Source organism: Pleurodeles waltl, chromosome 8 (genome assembly GCF_031143425.1).
Source record: "Pleurodeles waltl isolate 20211129_DDA chromosome 8, aPleWal1.hap1.20221129, whole genome shotgun sequence".
Taxonomy (NCBI): domain Eukaryota; kingdom Metazoa; phylum Chordata; class Amphibia; order Caudata; family Salamandridae; genus Pleurodeles; species Pleurodeles waltl.
In genome coordinates this window covers 711,873,720-711,895,947 of record NC_090447.1, presented here as the reverse complement: position 1 = coordinate 711,895,947, position 22,228 = coordinate 711,873,720, and the positions used below count along the sequence as shown (strand labels likewise).

General features: G+C 43.1%; 1 protein-coding gene across 4 annotated transcripts in view; it reads right to left on the bottom strand.

Moving 5' to 3' along the window:
* TBC1D23 (TBC1 domain family member 23) overlaps nt 1-22,228 on the bottom strand; it is a 552,903-nt gene that overhangs the window by 447,087 nt on the left and 83,588 nt on the right. For all 4 annotated transcript variants that reach the window (XM_069204869.1, XM_069204866.1, XM_069204868.1 and 1 more), the window contains exon 4: nt 4,957-5,161. In XM_069204869.1, coding sequence (XP_069060970.1) covers nt 4,957-5,161 — 205 coding nt within the window. The remainder of the gene's footprint in view (nt 1-4,956; nt 5,162-22,228) is intronic.

The window sequence follows — 22,228 nt, the reverse complement described above, 5'->3', positions numbered from 1 at the left end:
GCATTTTGAGTTTTCCTTTGTTGCAAATAGATCTATTTGTGGTGTTCCCCAAATTCGGAAGTAAGTGTTCAGTATTTGGGAGTGAATTTCCCATTCGTGGATCTGTTGGTGATCCCGAGAGAGATTGTCTGCTAACTGATTTTGAATCCCTGGAATAAATTGTGCTATTAGGCGAATGTGGTTGTGAATCGCCCAATGCCATATTTTTTGTGTCAGGAGACACAACTGTGTCGAGTGTGTCCCTCCCTGTTTGTTTAGGTAATACATTGTTGTCATGTTGTCTGTCTTGACAAGAGTGTATTTGTGGGTTATTATGGGTTGAAATGGTTTTAGCGCTAGAAATACTGCTAACAGTTCTAAGTGATTTATATGAAACTGTCTTTGTTGTATGTCCCATTGTCCTTGGATGCTGTGCTGATTGAGGTGTGCTCCCCACCCTGTCATGGATGCATCTGTCGTTATCAAGTATTGTGGCACTGGGTCTTGAAAAGGCCGCCCTTGGTTTAAATTTATACTGTTCCACCATTGAAGCGAGATGTATGTTTGGCGGTCTATCAACACCAGATCTAGAAGTTGACCCTGTGCTTGTGACCATTGTGATGCTAGGCAATGTTGTAAGGGCCGCATGTGCAGCCTTGCATTTGGGACAATGGCTATGCATGAAGACATCATGCCTAGCAGTTTCATTACCATTTTGACCTGTATCTTTTGTTTTGGATACATGGCTTGTATTACATTGTGAAATGTTTGGACTCTTTGTGGACTTGGAGTGGCAATTCCTTTTACTGTGTTGATTGTTGCCCCTAGGTATTGCTGTGTTTGACACGGCAGAAGGTGTGACTTTGGGTAATTGATTGAGAAACCTAGTTTGTGTAGGGTTTCTATGACATATTTTGTGTGTTGTGAACACTGTATTTGCGTGTTGGTTTTGATTAACCAATCATCTAGGTACGGGAACACATGTATTTGCTGCCTTCTGATATGTGCAGCTACTACTGCCAGACATTTTGTAAAAACTCTTGGCGCAGTTGTTATTCCGAATGGCAACACTTTGAATTGGTAATGTATCCCTTGGAATACAAACCTTAGGTACTTTCTGTGTGAAGGATGTATTGGTATATGGAAATATGCATCCTTTAGATCCAGTGTTGTCATGTAGTCTTGTTGTTTGAGCAGTGGGATTACTTCTTGTAATGTAACCATGTGAAAGTGGTCTCATTTGATGTATGTATTTAATGTTCTGAGATCTAGTATAGGTCTTAGACTTTTGTCTTTTTTGGGTATTAGAAAGTACAGTGAGTAAACTCCTGTGTTTAATTCTTGTTTTGGTACTAATTCTATTGCCTCTTTTTGGAGCAATGCTTGAACTTCTAATCCTAGAAGATTTATATGTTGTTTTGACATACTGTGTGTTTTCGGTGGGACTGTTGGGAGGGAATTCGAGAAATTCTATGCAATAACCATGCTGGATAATTGCTAGTACCCAAGTATCTGTTGTTATCTCCGCCCAATGTTTGTAAAATTGGCTTAGTCTCCCCCCCACAGGTGTTATGTGATGGGGATGTGTGACTTGTAAGTCACTGCTTAGTTTGAGGAGTTTTGGGGCTTTGGAACTTTCCTCTATTTTTCTGGAATTGTCCCCCTCTATATTGCCCCCGAAAACCTCCCCGCTGATATTGGCTTTGGTAAGTGGGCCTTGTTTGTGATGTAGTGGTTTCTGTAGGTTGCCCTTGAAACCCTCCCCTAAAAGGTGTTTTGCGAAATGTGCCTCTGCTCTGCGGGGAGTAGAGTGCACCCATGGCTTTTGCTGTATCAGTGTCTTTCTTGAGTTTATCAATAGCAGTGTCGACTTCCGGCCCAAACAACTGCTGTTCATCAAATGGCATATTTAGCACGGCTTGTTGAATTTCCGGCTTGAACCCTGACGTGCGCAGCCATGCGTGCCTTCTTATTGTTATTGCAGTATTTACTGTCCTTGCAGCCGTATCTGCTGCATCCATTGAAGACCGTATCGGATTATTAGAGATACTTTGTCCTTCTTCCACCACTTGTTGTGCTCTTTTTTGGAACTCCTTGGATAAGTGTTCTATGAAATGTTGCATCTCATCCCAGTGAGCTCTATCGTATCTTGCTAAAAGTGCTTGTGAATTGGCAATGCGCCATTGGTTTGCTGCTTGTGCTGCAACCCTTTTGCCCGCAGCATCAAATTTGCGACTCTCCTTGTCTGGAGGTGGTGCGTCTCCCGAGGTATGAGAGTTCGCTTTCTTACGAGCTGCCCCGACAACTACTGAGTCTGGTGTTAACTGCGTTGTAATATAAACTGGATCTGTTGGCGGTGGCTTGTACTTTTTCTCCACCCTTGGAGTTATGGCTCGGCCTTTAACAGGATCCTGAAAGATTTGTTTTGAATGTTTTAGCATTCCTGGGAGCATAGGTAGGCTTTGGTATTGGCTATGAGTGGAGGATAGCGTGTTAAACAAAAAGTCATCCTCAATTGGTTCGGAATGCAAGGTGACGTTATGGAAAGCAGCTGCCCTTGCGACCACCTGTGTGTAAGATGTACTGTCCTCAGGTGGGGACGGCCTGGCAGGGTAAGAGTCTGGGCTGTTGTCCGATACTGGAGCATCGTAAAGGTCCCATGCATCGGGATCATCTTGACTCATTGTAGTAGGAGTCGGGGAGTGCATCAGTGGAGGAGTTGCTACCGGTGATGTGTGCACTGATGGTGGTGGAGACGGTAGTGGAGTTGTTTTCCTTGCTACCTTTGCCTGTGGCTGCTTGTCCTTTTCTTGAAAGGCAAGTTTTCTTTTTATTTTAATTGGGGGAAGAGTGGTTATCTTCCCTGTGTCTTCTTGAATGTGGAGCCTTCTTTGAGTATAGTCTGGCTCTACTGCTTCAAGTTCCTCTCCGAATCTATGTTTTTGCATTTGGGAGGACAATCCTTGTTCTTCTGTACAGGAACCTGTTTTCGGCTCCGAGGCTGGATGTTTCGGAACCGAAACTTTTTCGGACGTCTTTTTAGGCTCCGAAGAAACCTTTTTAATTTTCGCCGTGGTGGTGTCTCGGTGCCGAACTTGTTTGGTGCCACTGTCCCGGTGCCGAAATTTCTCTGAGCCGATGTCTCGGGTCTGAGATTGCTGTGTGGCGGTATCTCGACCGGAGTCGGATGACTTCCACACAAGTGTGCCCTTTTTCGGTGCCTTGGATCGGTCACCTATTTTTTGGGTTAAGCCATGGCGTGTTGGCGGTGGCGTCCCCTGGGCTTTTGTTGACTTCTCGTGAGTCTTATGTTTCGACGTCTTACTCACGGTTTTCGGCATTTCTTCGGCCTCGAACTCTTCAGAGTCCGACTCGTGGATAGAGAAAGCTTCCTCTTCCTCCTCGAAACGCTCTTGTCCTGTCGGGGTCGACGCCATCTGCAGTCTTCTGGCTCTTCGGTCTCTTAATGTCTTCCTCGACCGAAACGCTCGACAGGCGTCACAAGTATCTTCCTTGTGCTCTGGAGACAAGCACAAGTTACAGACCAGATGCTGATCCGTATACGGATACTTGTTATGGCATTTTGGACAGAAGCAGAATGGGGTCCGTTCCATCAGCCTTGAAGTCACACTTGGCCGGGCCGACCAGGCCCCGACAGGGGATAAAAAAAAACCCCGAAGGGCCACCGGAGCTCTTCAAAATTCGGTGTCGATCTGTTCTAACTAACCCGATACCGAACACAAACAATACCAACGTTTTTTCCGAGATTCTAAATAACTTTCCGACCCGAAACACGGAGCGAAAAGGAACACGTCCGAACCCGATGGCGGAAAAAAAAAATCTAAGATGGAGTCGATGCCCATGCGCAATGGAGTCGAAATGGGAGGAGTCCCTCGGTCTCGTGACTCGAAAAGACTTCTTCGAAGAAAAACAACTTGTAACACTCCGAGCCCAACACCAGATGGTGGGATGTGCACAGCATTTGTATCTGCAGCTACACATGCCATCGAACATATATATATATATATATATATATATAGACACACATATACACACACACACACACACACACACACACACACACACACACAGAGCTGGGAACTATAAATAGCCAAATTATTTGTCTGATGTGTTGAGGGCAGAAGAATCTACTTATCTTTTTTTCAGTTTTAGGTAGCATAAGGCCAGGGCACAGGTGAGTGCTTCTATTCTGGGGATACAGGCTTGAGAGGCAACCTAAATGTACAAGTGTATTTTGCATGATAGCAGACTCTGAACGCTGATGTAAAATAGGTACCTTTTTGCGCACAGCCAGACTTTCAGGGAAGAATTATTGTTCAAATGGAATCTGTTTTTATATTTGCATCTGGGGTGTGGGAAAATATTTGGTTAAACCTACTGTCTCCAGGCAGCAAAATAAAGTTGATTTAAATTAATGTTAACTCATCACTAACTGGGAGAGATTTCCTCTGTACTTTTTCTCTCATTCTTAAAGCAGGGCCCAGCATAGGAGTTATTCATGGTGATCCAGAGGAGCAAATCAAATTGTCTGTATTAGTCTACAATATCTAAGAGCTTTCTTGATACGCTCTTGCAATATTCTCAGCGACTATCCCAAGGTAATTTAATGTTCAGCATCTTCTGCTAATTATGACAAAGATATCAAATTTCATAAGCAAACAACAGCTGTGAATAAAAGATCTATGTTAACCTAACCTAAAACAAACTGATGTAAACTAGGCAATTCGCACTTCACATTTTAAATATATTTGATTAATTGTTGTCATAGTCTGTGTCAAATGACATGGGATGATGTGGAAAGAAACAGAGCAATTGAACTTGCGATAAAGAAACAGCATTGTAGAAGAAAATATTTGATAATATTTACAAATGGAAATGCAGCTATACTGCTGTTTCTGATTGTTAAACAGTGGGTACTAAGAAAATATGTTCTGAAAATATTTGCATTATATTTACCTGGGAATATATTTATTCTTGATTGCATAGAAACAGTTGTACAAATCGCTACGTGGAATGCGAAGATCTACCAATGGCTTGAGCAGATGTATCCAACTGAGGCTTGACTGGTATTTTACACTGCGAGATTTACAGTAAAAGGTGATAACGGATTCAATATCCAAAAGCAATACTGTCTTCTCATCTTCTGTCACAGAGAGCTGATCTGGTCAAGAGAAAACAACAACATTAATTGCACATGTAATATAGGCTACCACTGGATGCACAGAAACACAGTAGATCAATCTGAGGGATAGAATATGTACAGTCTTACCGGTACTTTAAAAAGTGTCAGTCATGAATACAAAAAATATAAAACGAAAACCAAGACTCAAAGCAGTCTGTATATATGTATTTGTATATCTGTTTTAATTTGTGTAAAACAGTTTCTACAGAGCATTCAGTATCAGAACACTAAACTATAAGAAAAAGTTACTTATTAGTAGTCCTAATTCTGCATCGTACAAATCTTCTTTGAAGTCATAAATGTTAGAGTAATTCCCTGCTGCCTGAGTGGATCCCAGAGCACCACCACAGTCCAATAAAATCTCATGCAGGGTGTCAGTGTCCATCTGTCATTAGCAGCACCCTTTAACAACCTATATGAAGCTAAATAGTTTTGTGTAAATAAACTGGTGAACACTTAATTAGCAGCTTCAAACCTGCATTGCAGAATGTGATGTGCAAGAAAAGGGTGAAAACTGAATAAAATGTAGAAAAAAATGCAGCCTGAGAGGCTCGCACTGAAAAGGGAGAAAAGTGTCTTCTCTCTTTACGACTCATGGAGCTTCCTATATGCATGATGCACTCTACTGGCAGTTGCCTAACAATCAGTTATTTTTTTGGTACAGTAAAATAGGTTACATATTTGTTTATTTTTTTTTTCAATGCCCTTCGTCTACCTTGTCAGGGAGGCAGGTGGGTCGGTTATGACATTAATGAAGATTCCTATCATGCAGAAATATGACTACAAGTAAGTAACTTTTTCTTCTGCATCATAGGATCAATGTAAATAAATAATCATAAATATTTAAATAGATTAGGAAGCTAGTTTTATTAATCAGAAGGCAGCTGGCAGGCAGCAGGAAGAGAAAATAAATACAACAGTCCTAAGTGTACAAAGTGTAGTTTTAGAAATACTATTTTTATATTTCAAAAGATTTCTCAAGTTTCCCCTGCCAAGTTTGCCACTGGCCTGAGTATCTGAATCTAAACAATAATGTCTTGTGAATGTGTAAATCGATTTCTATGTTGCTCCCTTAGAGATGTCAGCAACTAACAAGTTACTTACCTTCGGTAATGCTCTGTCTGGTGGATACTATATCTAACCACAGAATCCTTACCTTGTGAATAACCCCTGCACCAAACAGGATCCGGCGAATTTTCTCAGCAAATCACTCATGTGTCGGTAGGCAGACTCATGCAGCTCTACTTCAGGTCCATCCCGCCCCGGGTGTGATGTCGGGGCACCTACACAGCCACCACCTTCGCACACCAACAGGTTTCTCTTCAGTTTCTTTTTGCTTTCTGTCCGTGCTATCTGACACAAAGCCTTCAATAATCAAATTGTATTACTATGCAGATCTCTAGATTTGAAGTATATGAGCATGGACTAGATAAATCCATTGCACAGAATTGGAAGGTGGGTAAGTAGGTGATAAATCTGAGTTTAGATAAAGTATCCACCAGGAAGAGTCTAACTGAAGATAAGTTAACTTGTTCTTCTAATGGATACTTTTCACCGCAGATTCTCCACCTTGTGAGTAGATATCAAATTGCTACCTTCCCCATTAGTGGGTCTGTGCAATGGCTCAGACCAGGAGCTCCTGCAAGAAGGCATGGGTAAAATGCATCTCCCTTCAGACCTGGCAAATGTCCAAGACTGGCATACCAAGCACTAGAGCAGTTGTAGCAGCTTTTGGTCTGGTGAGTGACCATGTAGGGGCTGTTTTTTGGTGCGTACACAACAGATCTTGATAGACAAGACAATCCACCTGGAGATGGTTCTTTTCAGAACAGATTTCCCTTTCTTTTTTGTCCAATCAATGTTCTTTGGTGCAATTGCCTCAAAAACTGAGAGCGCTGTAAGGGTCAAGAAGATTAAATCTTTCTTATTCTTTAGATGAACAAGGTGAGGCAAAGAAGGCCAGCAGGGTGATACGGTTCGATGTGGAACAGAGTGACAACCTTCGGGAGAGGTGGCGCTTTCGTTCTGAGGACTACCTTGTTTGTATGTGAAGAAGGTGGTGCATGGCTCCAGGAGAGACATTGCTTGTAATTCACTCATACAATGAACGGACATGATCGCTATGAGGAATGTAGTCTACGGAGTAAATAGTGGTGCTGAATGGAATCTGAAAGGTTCCCTTAGTGCTGAGCTGAGAGAGACTAAAGATCCCACGGCTGAGCCTGCATGTGCCAGCTGGCATGATCCATCACCAGAATGCACGAGGCAGAAGTCCCAAACACATAAAAACTTTATACCTGAAAAAAAGTCTTAAATGAGTCACCAAGTTGTTCGGTGGTTCAATGATCTATAAATACCAACACAATTGACTGTCACCAATGTTATATAGAATACTTGGTAAACTCAGAAGGTATCTATATTAATTCACAATCAACAGCTATTTTGGACAGGTTAAAGGCTAAAAAGCTGGAATTAAACATGATATAGGTTGAACTATGCAATTACCAACTTGTAATTAATAAAACAGATGCAGTGATTGACTAAAACATTTTTTAAAAGGTAGGAACAATAACTAACCCTAAATGCATCCTGTTTTTATATAAAGAATCTCAAAGGAATAGCTGCACAAAAATGTGCCAAGAGGTAAAATTAGGAATTGTGACTAAAAGAAAATATCATTATTTTTTGTTTTGTAATAAAAGATATTTTTGTCGTTAAAAAAAAGACTTGGAGAAAAGGACAAAATCCGAAACGTATCAACATTTTCTCCTAGTAGCTTAACTTCTTAACTTTTTGACTTGTGAATTTTTATTTGACTGTTTTTGTCGTGGGGAAGACCAACCCTCTGCCACTATGACAGTGCAGTGTATTTCTTGGGATTGTCTATCTATTATCTTTGCAAGCTTCTTCTTCTTGATGGGGCTGTTGGCATTTGCTCTTTGTGGACACTTTTGGAACAAATTGTGTTTTTAGTCTTTATTCTGGTCAAAATAACTGCCAATTATGAATTAAAATGAAATACTATATATACCTTCTGAGTTGACCAAATTAATCTATACAACATTGGTGGTGATAATTGTGTTGGTACTTAAGATTACTAAAACCACTAAACATCTCAGTGGCTCATTTAAGACTTTTTTTCAGGTACAGAGATTTTATGTGTTTGTGGCGTCTGTTTTATGGTTACTGTATTACCCTATTATAAACCTCAATGCCCTATTGTGTTTGTTTACTGCCGGGGGCAGAATGCCAAGAAGCCTCAGAGCAGCTCTCACCAAAGCCTAGGTCAAAGGTTGAAACATCAGGATCACAGCCTGAATGTCCTAGACTCGAGGAAAGGCTTGGAAGAGTACCAGGTCCAGGATGGTTCCAATGAAGAGAAACTGTTGTGGAGGAGTCAGGTGTGACTTTGGCATGTTGATAGTAAGACCCAAAGATGTCAGCAGGATGGTCATTGTCTGGAAGTGGTTACAACTGTTTGAGATGAGCCCGCATTGAGCTGCCCATTGTTGAGTTATGGAAAGACTGGTACCCCCAACCTCTGCAGATAGGCACCAACCACAACCATCACATTAGTCAACTTTAGTAAACATCCAAGGTGTACCCAGATCTGAAAATGCTCATGGCCTACCTGAAAACACAGGTAGCGTCTGTGGGACTGTAGGTCAGGGAAATGAAACATCACCACCCAGTCTCCTGGGCAGACAAAACGTGAGCCAGGGTGAGCATTTATAACTTGCACTTCCAGAGGAAGAACTTCAGAAGTCGTAGGTAGAGGATAGGGAGGAGGCCTCCATTTTTCAGAACCAAAGTCGGAAAGAAATACCCACTAGTCCTGATGATGTTAGCTCCTCAATGGCTCCCTTGGTCTGATTTGATGTTCCTCCACTTAGGGAGATAAAAGGTGGTGTGACCTTTTACCAGGTAGATGTGCATTGATGAGTCAAAATTTAAAATTGTTTTTGCAGCAGCTGCAGAGGAAAATGTGGGATTTGGGTAGTTTGCTGCCTCTGGGGCCCTGGGTTCCAACGGCTGGATCCTAAGCCTCTGTCTTGAAAGGCTTTGGAAGCCTGTTGTGGCTGAGGGAAGGGTTTGACCCTGCCTCTGTTAGAAACCCCTTCTGAAGCCTCAAAAGGGGAAAAACCGCTGGGGAAACTGCTGCATTGGCAGTGCCAACTCAAGAGAGCGTGCTGTTTTACTATCTTTAAAGCACTTTACAGCTGAATCTGCCTGGTTTCTGAAAGAGACGAGTGCCATTGAAAGTGCCTCCAAGAAGGACTATTGGAGGTCACTCGAAAAACCTGTGGAGCGAATCCAAGCATGGTGCCTAAGCAACAAGCTGGTCCTGACTTCTCTACACTAGTAGTCAGAAGTGTCCAGGCATGATCGAAAGGAGTACGTCGCTATGTCCTGGCAATTCCAAATAAGGTGTCGGACACTGGGCCTAATATCATCTGGAACAGTTTTGCAAGATTCCCATCACTATGTCCCACAACACATGCTAATATCTCCCTAGGACACAGGTGGTGTTTACCGAACTAAAGGCAAGGCTGACTGAGAAGATCCATTTTGTGAATGCCTCCATGCATTTCATGCTGTCAAGCAGGGTGGTTGAAAAAGCATTAGCGATTACTCTACTTGTGGAGGTCTGCCCGAGGCTCTCTGGCGTAGTGTGCTGAAAGAGGAAGACTGGGTCCTCACGAACAGGCCTATGCCACCTTGCAATCTGCCTACAAACGGGGGGGACAATATGCTGGCTTTGCACAAGGTGCCCAGTAGTGTATCTATTACAGCGTCATTATTCGGTGGTAGAGACTTTTGAGACATCTGTCCTGGGTGAAGGGCCTCCGTTGGGATGTTGGTCTTTACCTCAGACAGTCGCTAGTGGAAGGTCTAGTTATTACATCTGCTGCTCTCCTTATAACAATGGAAAAGGAAGCATATTCATCCGTAACTGTAGCCAGTGGGCCTGAATGGAGGCCAGAGTCAAGGAATTTATCAAGCCCACTGCCATCCTGCAGGTCAACAAATATGCTCTCACTGTCATAGATATGGCTTTCATTGTCCTCAACAAGGTGAGGCATTTTGATTGGCGCAGCAATGTCTCAAAATCAAAATGAAGATGTGGTTGGGGTGACTGCTACCTCGGATAAAGTCATGGCTGCTGACCCCCAGAGCCCGAAAGGAATATTGGCTCCCCATTTCTGGCCCTGGAGGCGTCTGTGTGGGCATCAACACTCGGGGCTGCGGCATCTGCTGCAGCATCTACTGTGGTGCCGTGAACAGCATCTGGCTTGACACTATGCCTGGAGTCAGGACAGACTCCATGGAGGGGGTTAAGGGGCAAAGTCGGCATCGGGTATGAACCTGTCAATAGTAAACTCACATGAGGCAACCTCAGATAATTTGGGCCTGAAGGCACTGAAGGGGGATTTGGTCAGGTACTACATTTTCTGTCCATGACTTCCTTGAATTTGCGGAGTTCTTGAAGCATCACCAATGGCCGGAGGAAATGGTGGCGCATTGGGAAGAGGGACGAAGCCAGTTCTGAGGAAGGAAATCAAGGTCGAAGTCTGCGGGTACTTAGGGCATTGAATAGCTCCTAGTAGCAGGAGTGGCAAGATGTAGAGGAGCCATGCTTCATCGCTTTATGCTTCTTTGACTCTTTTGACTTGTAGCAGGATTTTGACTTTGAAGATTAACAATCTTGAGAGCAGCTTCGGAAGCCAGAGTGCATCCATTTGCTGATAAAATTCTCTGGATGCAGTATGGTGCTTGGGGGGTTTTCACAAGGTGAGCAATCTGTCGGGAAAAGTGGTAGAAGAATCCATCAGAATGATATATTTCTAATGCAACCTGTCAGAGGGTTTTCCGCTGGTAGAGGAAGCCTCAGGCTCCCCTGGCAGAGGGATGTTCACTACTTAGTAGCAAAAAGTTAAACAGGCTACCATCCATCAACCAACAGACTGTTTGGATGCAGCTGGACTCTGCCGTAATCGACAAAAGCCAACCAACAGTTGCTTCATTTTTGTCAGGTACTTTGTTTTGTCTAGGTATAAGCAAAGAACTCTAATACCTAGTGAATGCAGAGTTGGTTTTGCTGCAGTGGGTGAATTGGTAACAAAAAGTAGGTATAGTAATAGTTTGATTAGTATGAAAGTCAAAAACGACACCAGAGAGGACTGAAGGATTTATTTCTCATTATCACCTTAATAGAGAGAAAAACTATGTAGGGCTCAACTGCCGATAAAGCTCGCAACTCTCTCACTTTGCAAGGGGAGGTGATGGTTACTAAGAGAGTGGTCTTCCAGAAGATATGCTGCAACCTAGCTTTGTTTACGAACTGAAAAGTGGAGCCTATAATTTTGGACAAAACAAAGTTTAACTCACATGGCAGAGAAGGTGGCTACCTGGAGGGAACACTTTAGAGTCCTACCAAAATGTTTTTGATGACAGATACTTAAAAATATTATACAATATTTGGAGATTTCTTTGTAGACTGTAAAAGCAAGCAGGTACATTTTTATTGATGTGAATTGAAGCTTAACACCATATACAAAATCTTTTCCATCTTATGGAACAGCATAATCGCGTTGAAACGTTTTGCTTATTTCAAGGTCTCTCTACAGGCTGGTGGAAGATGCACATGAACATGCCATCTGACCTCAGGGGCCATGCTGCCAAATCAATGATGTTAAATTCAGGTGTTAAAGGTACCCCTGAAGTGTGGTTGGCAGGCCCTGCTTGCACAGAAGTCTCTTGTGTGGTTCCATGAGCATCTGCAAAAGGTCTGAGTACCATCATTGTCTTGGCCAATCCATCACTATAAATGTCATTTTTGCAGATCTCCACAGTTTCAGTATTACAGAATGGAGCAGTGGGATTGGTGAAAAAGCAATCATGAAGGCCTTTTAAGAGAGACTTGAGCTCTGTTAGCCTGGATGCGGTTGTGGCATTTTCTTTTTTTTTTTTTTTTTAGGTTTCACAGAGGTCTACAGAAGGTGTTGAGAATGTTGTTTACAAACCACTCTCGAGACTCTTGGTAATAGAAAATGAGAAAGCCTGCTTGCTGGTTCATTTTAACATGCATTTCACTGAAAGTGGTCTTGAACTGGTGCCCACTTGTCTGTTTAGGTAATGCATGTTTGTGGTATTGTCTGTTGGAATGTGGATCATTGATTTCTTTTTTAGGCATGGAAGAAAAGCCTTGAGGGCCAGGTGCATAGCTCTCAGTTCTAGAAAATGTATGCAGTTTGGGGGCATCTTAATTGTCCGCTGTCCATCCACAATCAGATGCTGTAAATGGGCTCCCCATCCGGCAAGGAAGCATCCGTCACTATGAACTGCAACTGTAGTTCCTTTTGACAGGGACCTTCTGTAGGCAGGTTCTATGTCTTGTGATGGAGGTTTAGGTCAGTCTGTCTATGCAACGGCTTCTCTTCTGACACCACTGGTCCTCTAGGCCCACTGAGGGGTTTGATTTGAAATCTTGCATCTGGGTCAATGTAAATATAGGATGCCACAGTTTAGAAGAGAGGATATCTGACTTGCTGTTGGGTTGGAGGTTGTCTTCAGATGTCATTTGTCTCAGATAAATGACACTTTCTCCTTTGAAGTAAACACTTTTTTTGTATGGTGCCCAACATTTTCCACAAATATGATAAGTTATAGACTGGTGTTGCGAAAGATTTTTGATGACTAACATGAAGACCTAGCTTGCGCAGAAGCTCTGAAGTTGTTAGAAACCCTCCTTTGCCTGACTGTGAGCTTCTAGTAGACAGTTGTCCAAATAAAAATAGGTGAAAATTGCTTTCTTTTGCAGATGGGGCTGATACTATGGCCACACATTTTGAGAATGTGCAAGGAGCACACTTCAGGATTGTAAAGCAGGAGTGTGTATTTATAATAGGTTTTCCTTACAACAAACCTGAGCAATATGCAGGGTCTGCCACTGGGATGTGAAAATACACATCTTTAAGATCTACTGCATATATCCATTATGTGTCCCGCAAGTGAGAGTACATCTGAAGCAAGCTGGTCATCCAGAATCTCTTTCTTGATAAATGTATTTCTGAACTGTACGTCTATTATCAGTCTGTACTCGTCTTTTGGGCTTTTTTATGAACCAGGAAATACCTGGAGTAAACTTCTTGGTCTTCCTCATGTAATGGAGCTGGCCCAATGCGAGGTCTCTATAATCGATGTATCATTCTTGAAGGCGGGCATCTGATGCTTCGATGTTGATATTAGAGGATCTAGTGGTAGAATGACCTTCAAACTTAGAAAGTATCAAAGTATCAACACAATATAATATTTAATACCCATTAAGCTTGTGTAATTAAAGTATGCTTTGTTACGCGACTCCCACTACGGCTTTAGGACTGGATATAGCAATGAGTCAGCCCTGCTGGAAGTCTCAGAATTTGCGAATGCAAATCTTGATTAAACTCTGCAGTCATGGTGGTGCTCCTAGACTTAATCGCAACTTTCAACAGAGTCTCTCATTAGATTATTTTGGACAGGCTAAAGATACAAGGCCAGGCCCTCTGGTGATTTAAGCCTTTCCTGGAGGACAGGGCACAAGTTGTCTTGCTATATCCTTCCTCCTCTTCGGACAAACCACTGGATTGTGGTGTACTGCAGGGCTCTGCCCTATGCCCCACCTTTTTAACATTTATCTGGAGCCGCTAGCCAGCCTAGCTGAAACCTGCGGTCTTAGGTTGCTTCTATCCTTTTAGGAGGACATGTTGGTCCTTAACTCTTTTAAAGCGGGCCTAAAGTCTGTTGGATATTGTATGAGTGACCGTTTCCTCAGGCCTAACTTTGATAAAGCTGAGGTCCTCTTTTTCGGTACTAGTTGCTATCTGGAGGCACAAAATTGGTGGCCTTCGGAACTGGAGACTCCCCCTTCCCCAGCACTAACTGCTAGGAATATTGGAGTATTTTTTTCTCTGACCTTTCCTTCGCTCCCAGAGTAAAAAGTGTATCAGCTAGCTGCTTTGCAGCCCTTAAATCTGTGAGAGTAATGATACATCGTGTGCCAAAGGACACTCGCCTTAGGGATGTCCAAATCAGACTATGTGAATAGTCTTTACTTGGGACTGCCTGCTTAATTATTGCATCGTCTACAGATCGTGAAAAATGCAGCAGTCAGACTGATCTTTAAAATTCCTGTCTCTCAATCAATAACGCCCCATCACAGACACCTTCACTGGCTGCCTATGATGAAGCAAGCCTAATTTAAGAAACTTTCCTTAGCTTTCAGAGCCTTGGAGCTTAGAAGACCTGCATATCTAAGAGGGAGAATTAAAGCCTACTTCCAAAACCGTTCTTTGAGATCCAGCAATCAAAGGCTACTTAAAATTCCTCGGGTGCGCAAAGCAAGGACATGAGGAAGATCGTTCACTTACCTCAATGCTAGACTCTGGAATGACCATCCTACTAGCCTTAGGTTTGTTCCTTCTGAAGCAATTTTTTTAGAAAAATACTGAAAAGCTTTCTTTTTAGCTCTGCAGTCTAACTTTGCTCTCATCTGACCTAGGCCGCAAGCACCAGGATGCCTCTTCGGAGGCAGCAATATGCTTTAGAAATTGTTTTATATTGTATTGTACTGTAAGATGCAAAGATCACGCTTCCACCATGGGCTTGCAAACTGAAAGATGAGGGTAGTCACTGTCTATCAAAGAAATACTCTCCCCTTGAAGCGTAAGTTTTCATCAAAAGTTAGTTTGATTTCTATGACCTCCTCTTGCCCTTGAGGGTACTGCTTTTGAGGATGAAAAGGCCACCAAGGGGATTAAAACCAGCACTGGAAATACCTCCTTTCTTCAAGGCCACCTCACTGTGGATTTTTTGTTGCCTCAGTCTTAATCTTTAGTATCTTGTCCTGTGTGTGTGTGTGTTGTCCTAAGAAGGGAACACCTAAAACAGAAGGTTAATTATTCATACTTATGGCTCTCACTATAAGCAGACCCTCCAGGACTTTGCAATTTGCACACAAAATAAATAAATATCAAAAGAGCTAAACACACTGCCTCCCCTACTCCAACCTCTGCTTTGCAGCTTCTTAAATCAGCAGCTACATCCTTCCCCCAATCCTCAGACTGAAAATTGGCAACCAATGGAAGGGGGAACTAATGAGAGCACAGAAGGGTTTAAAGAAACATTGAAATTTCAGCCTTCTGCAAACCCTAGTGGTATGAAAAAAAATAAAAAACACAAAACATAATTCAGGCCCAACACTTATGTCACACACAGTGAACCCTAGAGAGGAAATAAAGATATAAAAAATGTAAAAACTATTTGACAAGCTGCCACAGTTCCAGCTCCCCTCTCCCCCCACCTCTCGAGGAGCATGCACTAGGCCACAAATCAAAAAGCACCCTCTCTCACCAATAAATATATGTTGGGCCTGCCTTAGGCCCCAGTCACTGACACCAAGCACCAAGTTTGCAAGTTCAACAAGGCAGAGGTTGAGTATCTAGGCGTTTGCTTAGTGCTCAAGGCATTTCCATGGATCCCCACAAGATCACTGCAATAGAAAAATGGCCAATTTTTGGGTGTCCATTTGACCAGCTAGAGTAAGTGAGAAGGAAGCCCTTTTACAAAGTATTTGCTGGGATGCTAAAGCTGAATCAGCCTTCTATAAACTTAAAATAGCCTTAATTTAAGCATCTATTTGGCACCCAATCAACCAATCAATCAATCAATCAGGATTTACAGAGCATGGCTAATCACCCGCGAGGGTGCTGATCCAACATCCAGATCCAACAACACAATTGTTTGTTGACACAGATGCCTGGAGCAGTTCTCCTTCAATGCCAAGATGATGACGGCTTGGAGCACCCTATCTTTTACCTGCCTCACATTTTAACGGAGTGTAAAAGGAAGTATTCTGTAATAGAGAGAGTAAATACTTATGAAATAAGCTTGCTCCAAACGGAGTCTATTCTTGACAGGTTATGAAGTCTACTGTGCCAAAGACTCTTCCAGGTTGGAACAGGAATTGGGTAAGGCCGTGAACTCCTAGTACCCAGTCTTTCTTCCATTCTCTTCCTGCCCAATCCACGACGGCTATCACATTTTCCTTTTTTGATACAGCTGGATCTCATTTTGTAGCTTATATTGCATCGAGTTTTTCACCCAAAGTCTAGACCCAAGTCTATTTTTGTGACAGTTTTTTTTTTTTTCATTTTCTTCTGGCTTCAGGATGTTCTTTGGATCTCCAGCCTTTTCTGGCTTCAGCTCCTATTTTCGACTCTGCCCTGAGGGCTCCTTGTTGCCGTCTTCCTGGATGTTTTTTGCCATTACCCTTTTCTTTTTTGGGGCTTCTTTTGGTGGGCACTAGTCGCTGGAAAGGTGCAGTAGACCAGTGTCGTCATGACTACTAGAAGAGATTGGCCATATCTCTAGCAGCCGAAGACTAAAAGACTGAAGGAGACTCGAAGCCCGGCTCCTGACACTCCCTTTGCCTAAACTATCATTATGTGACTTGCAACTGTACTCCAAAGATGTAAATTCCCTACACCTCACAGAATGTGAGGCATTCTTCTGCTGCTTATAGCATCAGTGACTGTTAAGTAAAAAACAGATTTAAATAAATATCTAGCAACACAGTGCTGGTGTTTAATAATTACCTGCACCAGCCTTGAAACTATAATTACTGGCAGGGAGGGTGAAAAACTGGCCAGGAGGCAACCCTACCGCTAACCCACCCATACGCTTCCATTCACCAATATTTGGTGGGTGTCACCCTAGAGTAAGGACAGGGCGCTATGTCTCAGGCTCCTATGGGGTTTATCAGGGCACCAGACAGGGCTGACCATTGTCTCCGTTTCTGTTTGTGCTTACCATCAAACCCCTGGCCGCAATGTGTAGGAAGAGGCCCCAAGCAAGGGCATTTTGCTATACGGGTTTGAACATATTTCCCTATACACTGATGACCTGTTACTCTATGTGGCAAACTTGGAGACCGATGCTCTGTACATGCTACAACTGCTTTGGGACTTTGGCTGCCTTTCGGGCCTCAAAGCGAACCTAGTGAAATGATGTGCCTTTCCCCTGCAACGAGGAACAGCACGTCCTCCCTCTTTGGGACCATATATTTGATGGGCCCCTCACACCTTCTGCTACCTGGAATTACAAATCTACCACAAGTTTGAGGACTCCTGGGCAGATAACCTGGGCCCCGGCCTGCACTCCACAAGTGGATGCATGGCCTTTTGGCAGACATTAAAGCTCCACCTCATGGTACAGAAGCGCTCACAAAGAGAATTGTGTTGCCCCAGGTGCTTTATTAATTCACTAACCTCCCAGGATGTATCTCAGCTGAGTGGTTTGGGCAACTGGAGTTGCCCCTCCGGGAGCTTATTTGGGGTGGAGGGAGCAACTCTGTGTCCCTGGCAGTGCTTAAGCCGTCCATGCGGGAGTGGGGATTAGAGGTACGGGACTTTGAGAATTATTACTTAGCTGCCCAACTGCAGTGTATCACACACCGAAGAAGCTCACAGCTATCTACGAGGACGGGCCTCGGCGCTGTCGCAGATGAACTATGGAAGAGGCAGATTTCTGCCATATGACGTGGTCCTGTGCATACAACCAGGACTTCTGGGTAGCAGTAGCACAGAGATTGGACAGAATGGTGCACTGTACCCTGAACTGCTCATTAGAGGTGTGCCTATTGGGGACTTTCCCCACTTGTAAGTCTAAGAAAGGAGGCAACCGCTTCATCAACCTAGCCCTAATACTTGCTAAGAAGCATATTGCCATGATATGGAAATCAGCTGTAAGACCCCTGTTGTCCTGATGGGAATCATCAGTTAAGCAGTAGGCTAGGGCAGAGGAGTCAGCGCTATGGAGGGAGGAGGCTAGGGGGAGGAGACAATTCATTGAACACCTGTGGACCCAGGCACTAGATGCCATCGAGAATCCTACAGACTGGAATGGACCCTTTCCCCAATGCTACAGATACAGCAGTTGAGGAGCGACCAGACGGATCCCTAGGCCCATTGTAATTACCAGGGGCATAGTGACAGCAGATTAACAAAAGGGGACTCATTCTGGAGAATGTAGTGCACCCTATGCGCTAGCTGCTGCCAGACATGTATATCTCTGAGTGATAGTGTCAATTCCACCCGTAGATTGTGCAGGGAAGATTCCCAACCTGGTTCCCTAGACCCATGCGTGCCGATTGAACAACTGAACTGTTGCCCAGACCCATCCGTTTATACTGTATTGTTATGGTTATTGTTTAGAGGGATGTTCTACGCTATATAAATGAGCACTTATTATACTAGTTTAGCCTGACCTGCAATACCTTATGGAAGTTTTGCTGTTACAATGCCGTATTTCTGTGAATATACTGGAATTCGACAACGAGGCACTCAAAGGCGTGTTGATGCTGCTCCCAGCCTAACATAGGCATGATCTACTCCCATGAGTAAGATGTTAATGTGCTGCATATTATGTACCTTCATATGTGAAACAACCCAATAAACAACGTTTTTTTTTAAAAACTGGTGGGTGTTACCTTTTTTAACACAAACTTTATTGCGTTTTGATATTAATAGGCATGTACACTGGACGGAGTGAGTGAACTAGGGCATCATACACATATGTTTAAAAAATACGAATGAATAGTCTGTTGAGCAAATAACATACATGAAAAATTGTTGTAGGGATACACTTCCTTCATATTGAGTTTATCAACACGATATTCATCCCAAATGTCTGCCCCGTTGACCCACCAATCCATTCCTATTCCTCCCCTTCCCAAAACTGGACACCATCACTTTAAAACATGACATGTATCTGTGGAATTGATGGGTATTGGTAGCCATGTAATAGGTCAAGTAACGTGGGCTTGGAGCGTGTGGTGTCCTTGGGACTAAATTGGAATACATCATGGGTGCTGAGTTACGTCATACTGGTTGATGATACCTTTTTTTTTTTAAATCTGTTTATTGCTTTTTCACAAAATAATACGAATATGCACCCAGGTACAAGATTGCTGCGCACATAATTGTGCCAACATAAGTTAGTGCAACCCGTAGTGAGCAAATATTCATAATCAAAGAGCTAAAAGGAACAGAAAAGGAGAGTATAGAAAAATACAGCAATGAAATAAGAAAATTGCTCGTGAGAGATCACACACGGAGAGGGTGGGGGCATCCCAGCCGAGAAGAGGTGCCCAGAGCAGGGAATGGGGGGGGGAAACGCAGCAAACCGCTGGAGCGGGTTTCATGTCGTGCATATTTTTGAGTAGATTGTAGAGGAATGCAGTGCCCTTATCACCCAGTCATATATATGTCACTTATAAGGCCTATCACATTGTTGCCCCACATGGGTCTTGTATACTTAATCCACATTTTTAAGTCAAACATTTGACCTGTATGCCCGCCCAAAAGTAAATTGGTCCAAGATACCACAGGACAAGCAGCGGGACTCCTGTCATCCCTCCCCCATTGAAAGTAGATTAGGCGAAGTCATTCACTTTCACTCTTTATTTCGGCTACAAGCCACAAAAGCATCCATATACAAATAATTTAATACATTCACACAATGTTAATTAAAAATCAGGTAGAAAAAAAGTGCCATACAATACAATAAATATCCCTACCCCACTCTAAAAAATTAGACTAATATAACCATATATACATTGAATAAAAGCCCATTAAAACACTCAATAGAATTACACAGTTGTAGCCTTTCTGCTTAGGTCCCTTAAATTAATCTGAAATTGACCAGGTGTCTTTGCGTGTTTACAGATCAGTCAGAGAGGTATTCTCTTGATCCTGCCACCCATGCACATTGGAGATACCTTATGACTGCAAAGACTACCTTATCACTTGTGTCACTTGTCAATATGCGAAAAGATGCCTTATAATTTCTGATCCCAAGAGATCTACATAAAGGGATAATCCACTTTTTCCTAGGGACCAAGTATCTAGGGCAAAAAAATACAAAGTGCACAAGAGTCTCAGGTTGCATGGGGCAAAAATGACAAACTCGAATTGCTGTCATCCTTGCCCCAACTCGTGGTAAACGTCTTTAACGGCAAAGTCCCTAATCTAAATTTAATAAAAAGGCTTTTGATGTGAGGATGTTTTACATTGTCCATATAGGTTTCAACCTTTGGAGAACATTTGTGTTCTAGAAACTGTATTGTCCTACCGCCTTGCCCCTGTTTGGACCAAATCTGCATCAGAACCATCTCCCAATAGTATCGCTTTATACGTAGTTTCACTTCCTTGGTTAAGCTACAGGAATCTCTCCACACCTCCTCCATTTTAATACGTTGGCACATATCTCTAACACAATTAAACCAAGGAATTGACATTGCACCCTCAAGAGTTAATAACTCTGCAGCAGCTACTTGGAAGGAAACCAAATGGTCAGATGACCAGAGGCGCACCCAATACAAAACTGGTTTCAAAGCGATTTCGTTATGGATCTCATTAAGCGCTAGATCAAATCTAAGGGGGATAAGAGGTGTGCTCATCGGCAAGCGCAGCAAATTGCGTATGAATCGGTTTTCAACCAATGTCAGACTCCTGGAGTTACAGTGGCCCCAAAGCTGGCACCATAGGTTGATGCTGCCACTGCCGCAGCCTTATATACAGTGATAGCCGGCGAGATTTCCCCTCTAGGGAGTTTTTAATTTTCTTCCCTATCAATGCTGACCTCTGCCGAAGGACAGAGGCACTCTTTCCAATTTGTGCCGACCACTGTTGGTCATCCGCTAATCTAATCCCAGGTAATCAAACTGGCTGACTCGTTCTATCAGTTGGCCGCCTATGGTCATTTTCCCCTTGAATTTCTTATGCGAGTTGAAAACCATAAATTTGGACTTATCTGGGCTTATTTCAAGGCCCCTCTTCTCACAGAACATAGAGAAATCGTCCAATTCGTTTTGGAGACCCACTGGGGTTCTTGAGATCAGTAGAGTGTCATCCGCAAACATTAAAATAAGGACCGGGGCTCCTACTAACTTAGGTGCGCCGTGATTACATCTCATCAGCTAGTCTACTGCACCATTGATAAAGAGGCTAAACAGGGTAGGGGCTAGTACACAACCTTGCCTGACCCCTTTTGCAATGGGTATAGCGTCTGTCAAGTCACCACCCTGTGACCATCGGACCCGGGCATAAGTTCCCTCGTGAAGGTGTTTTATCAATCTCAGTAATTCGCTGTTAATATTGTAGGACTCCAGGACATTCCACAGCAAGTCGCGTGGGACCAGATCGAAAGCAGTCTTTAAATCAATAAAAGCTACGTACAGATGGTCCTTTTTTAGGTTCAGGTATTTCCAGCAAAGGAGATTAAATCTAAATACCTGATCTATTGTACTAACTCCTTTCCTGAATCCTGTTTGGAAATCAGAGAGGACCTGGATATCCTCCATCTATGTCTGCAGACTGGTCAATACCGGTTTACAAAATACCTTTTGGCTCTCATCGATTAAACTTATTGGTCCAAAATTAGCTGGTGATTCCCTGTCTCCCTTTTTGTAGATGGGGACTATTATTGCTCCTCGCCATGTAGAGGGGAACTCGGCACCCCTCAGGATTACATTGCTGAGTGGGTTTAGATACAAAGACCAGATTCCAGGTTGAGATAAATACAAGTCACCTGGGACACCATCGGGGCAGGGGCCTTTCCTTTACGTAGTGTTTGAAGAGCCAGCGTAGTTTCTTTCAAGGAGAAAAAACCCAGATCGAAACTTGACGGGTTAGCTTTCCCAGGAAATAGAGTATGGGGGATACAAAGCCCTTCAGGTGTAAGTAGGTGTTCATTGGTACAGCTGTTCAAGTTCACCCTGTAAAGATTTTCAAAATGTGACACCCACATTGCTGGCAGAATTGCTGGATAACTCTCCACTTTTTGAGGATGTTCCTTTCCTACCACCAATTTCCAGAACAATTTTGTGTCCCCCTCTTGAAGAGCGCCTACCAGGGCATTACATTCTTTAATTTCCCACTGTTTTTAGCATTTTTCAACACTATTTTATAGGAAGACCTTGCTGCTCTTATCTCCCAACTATTTCCT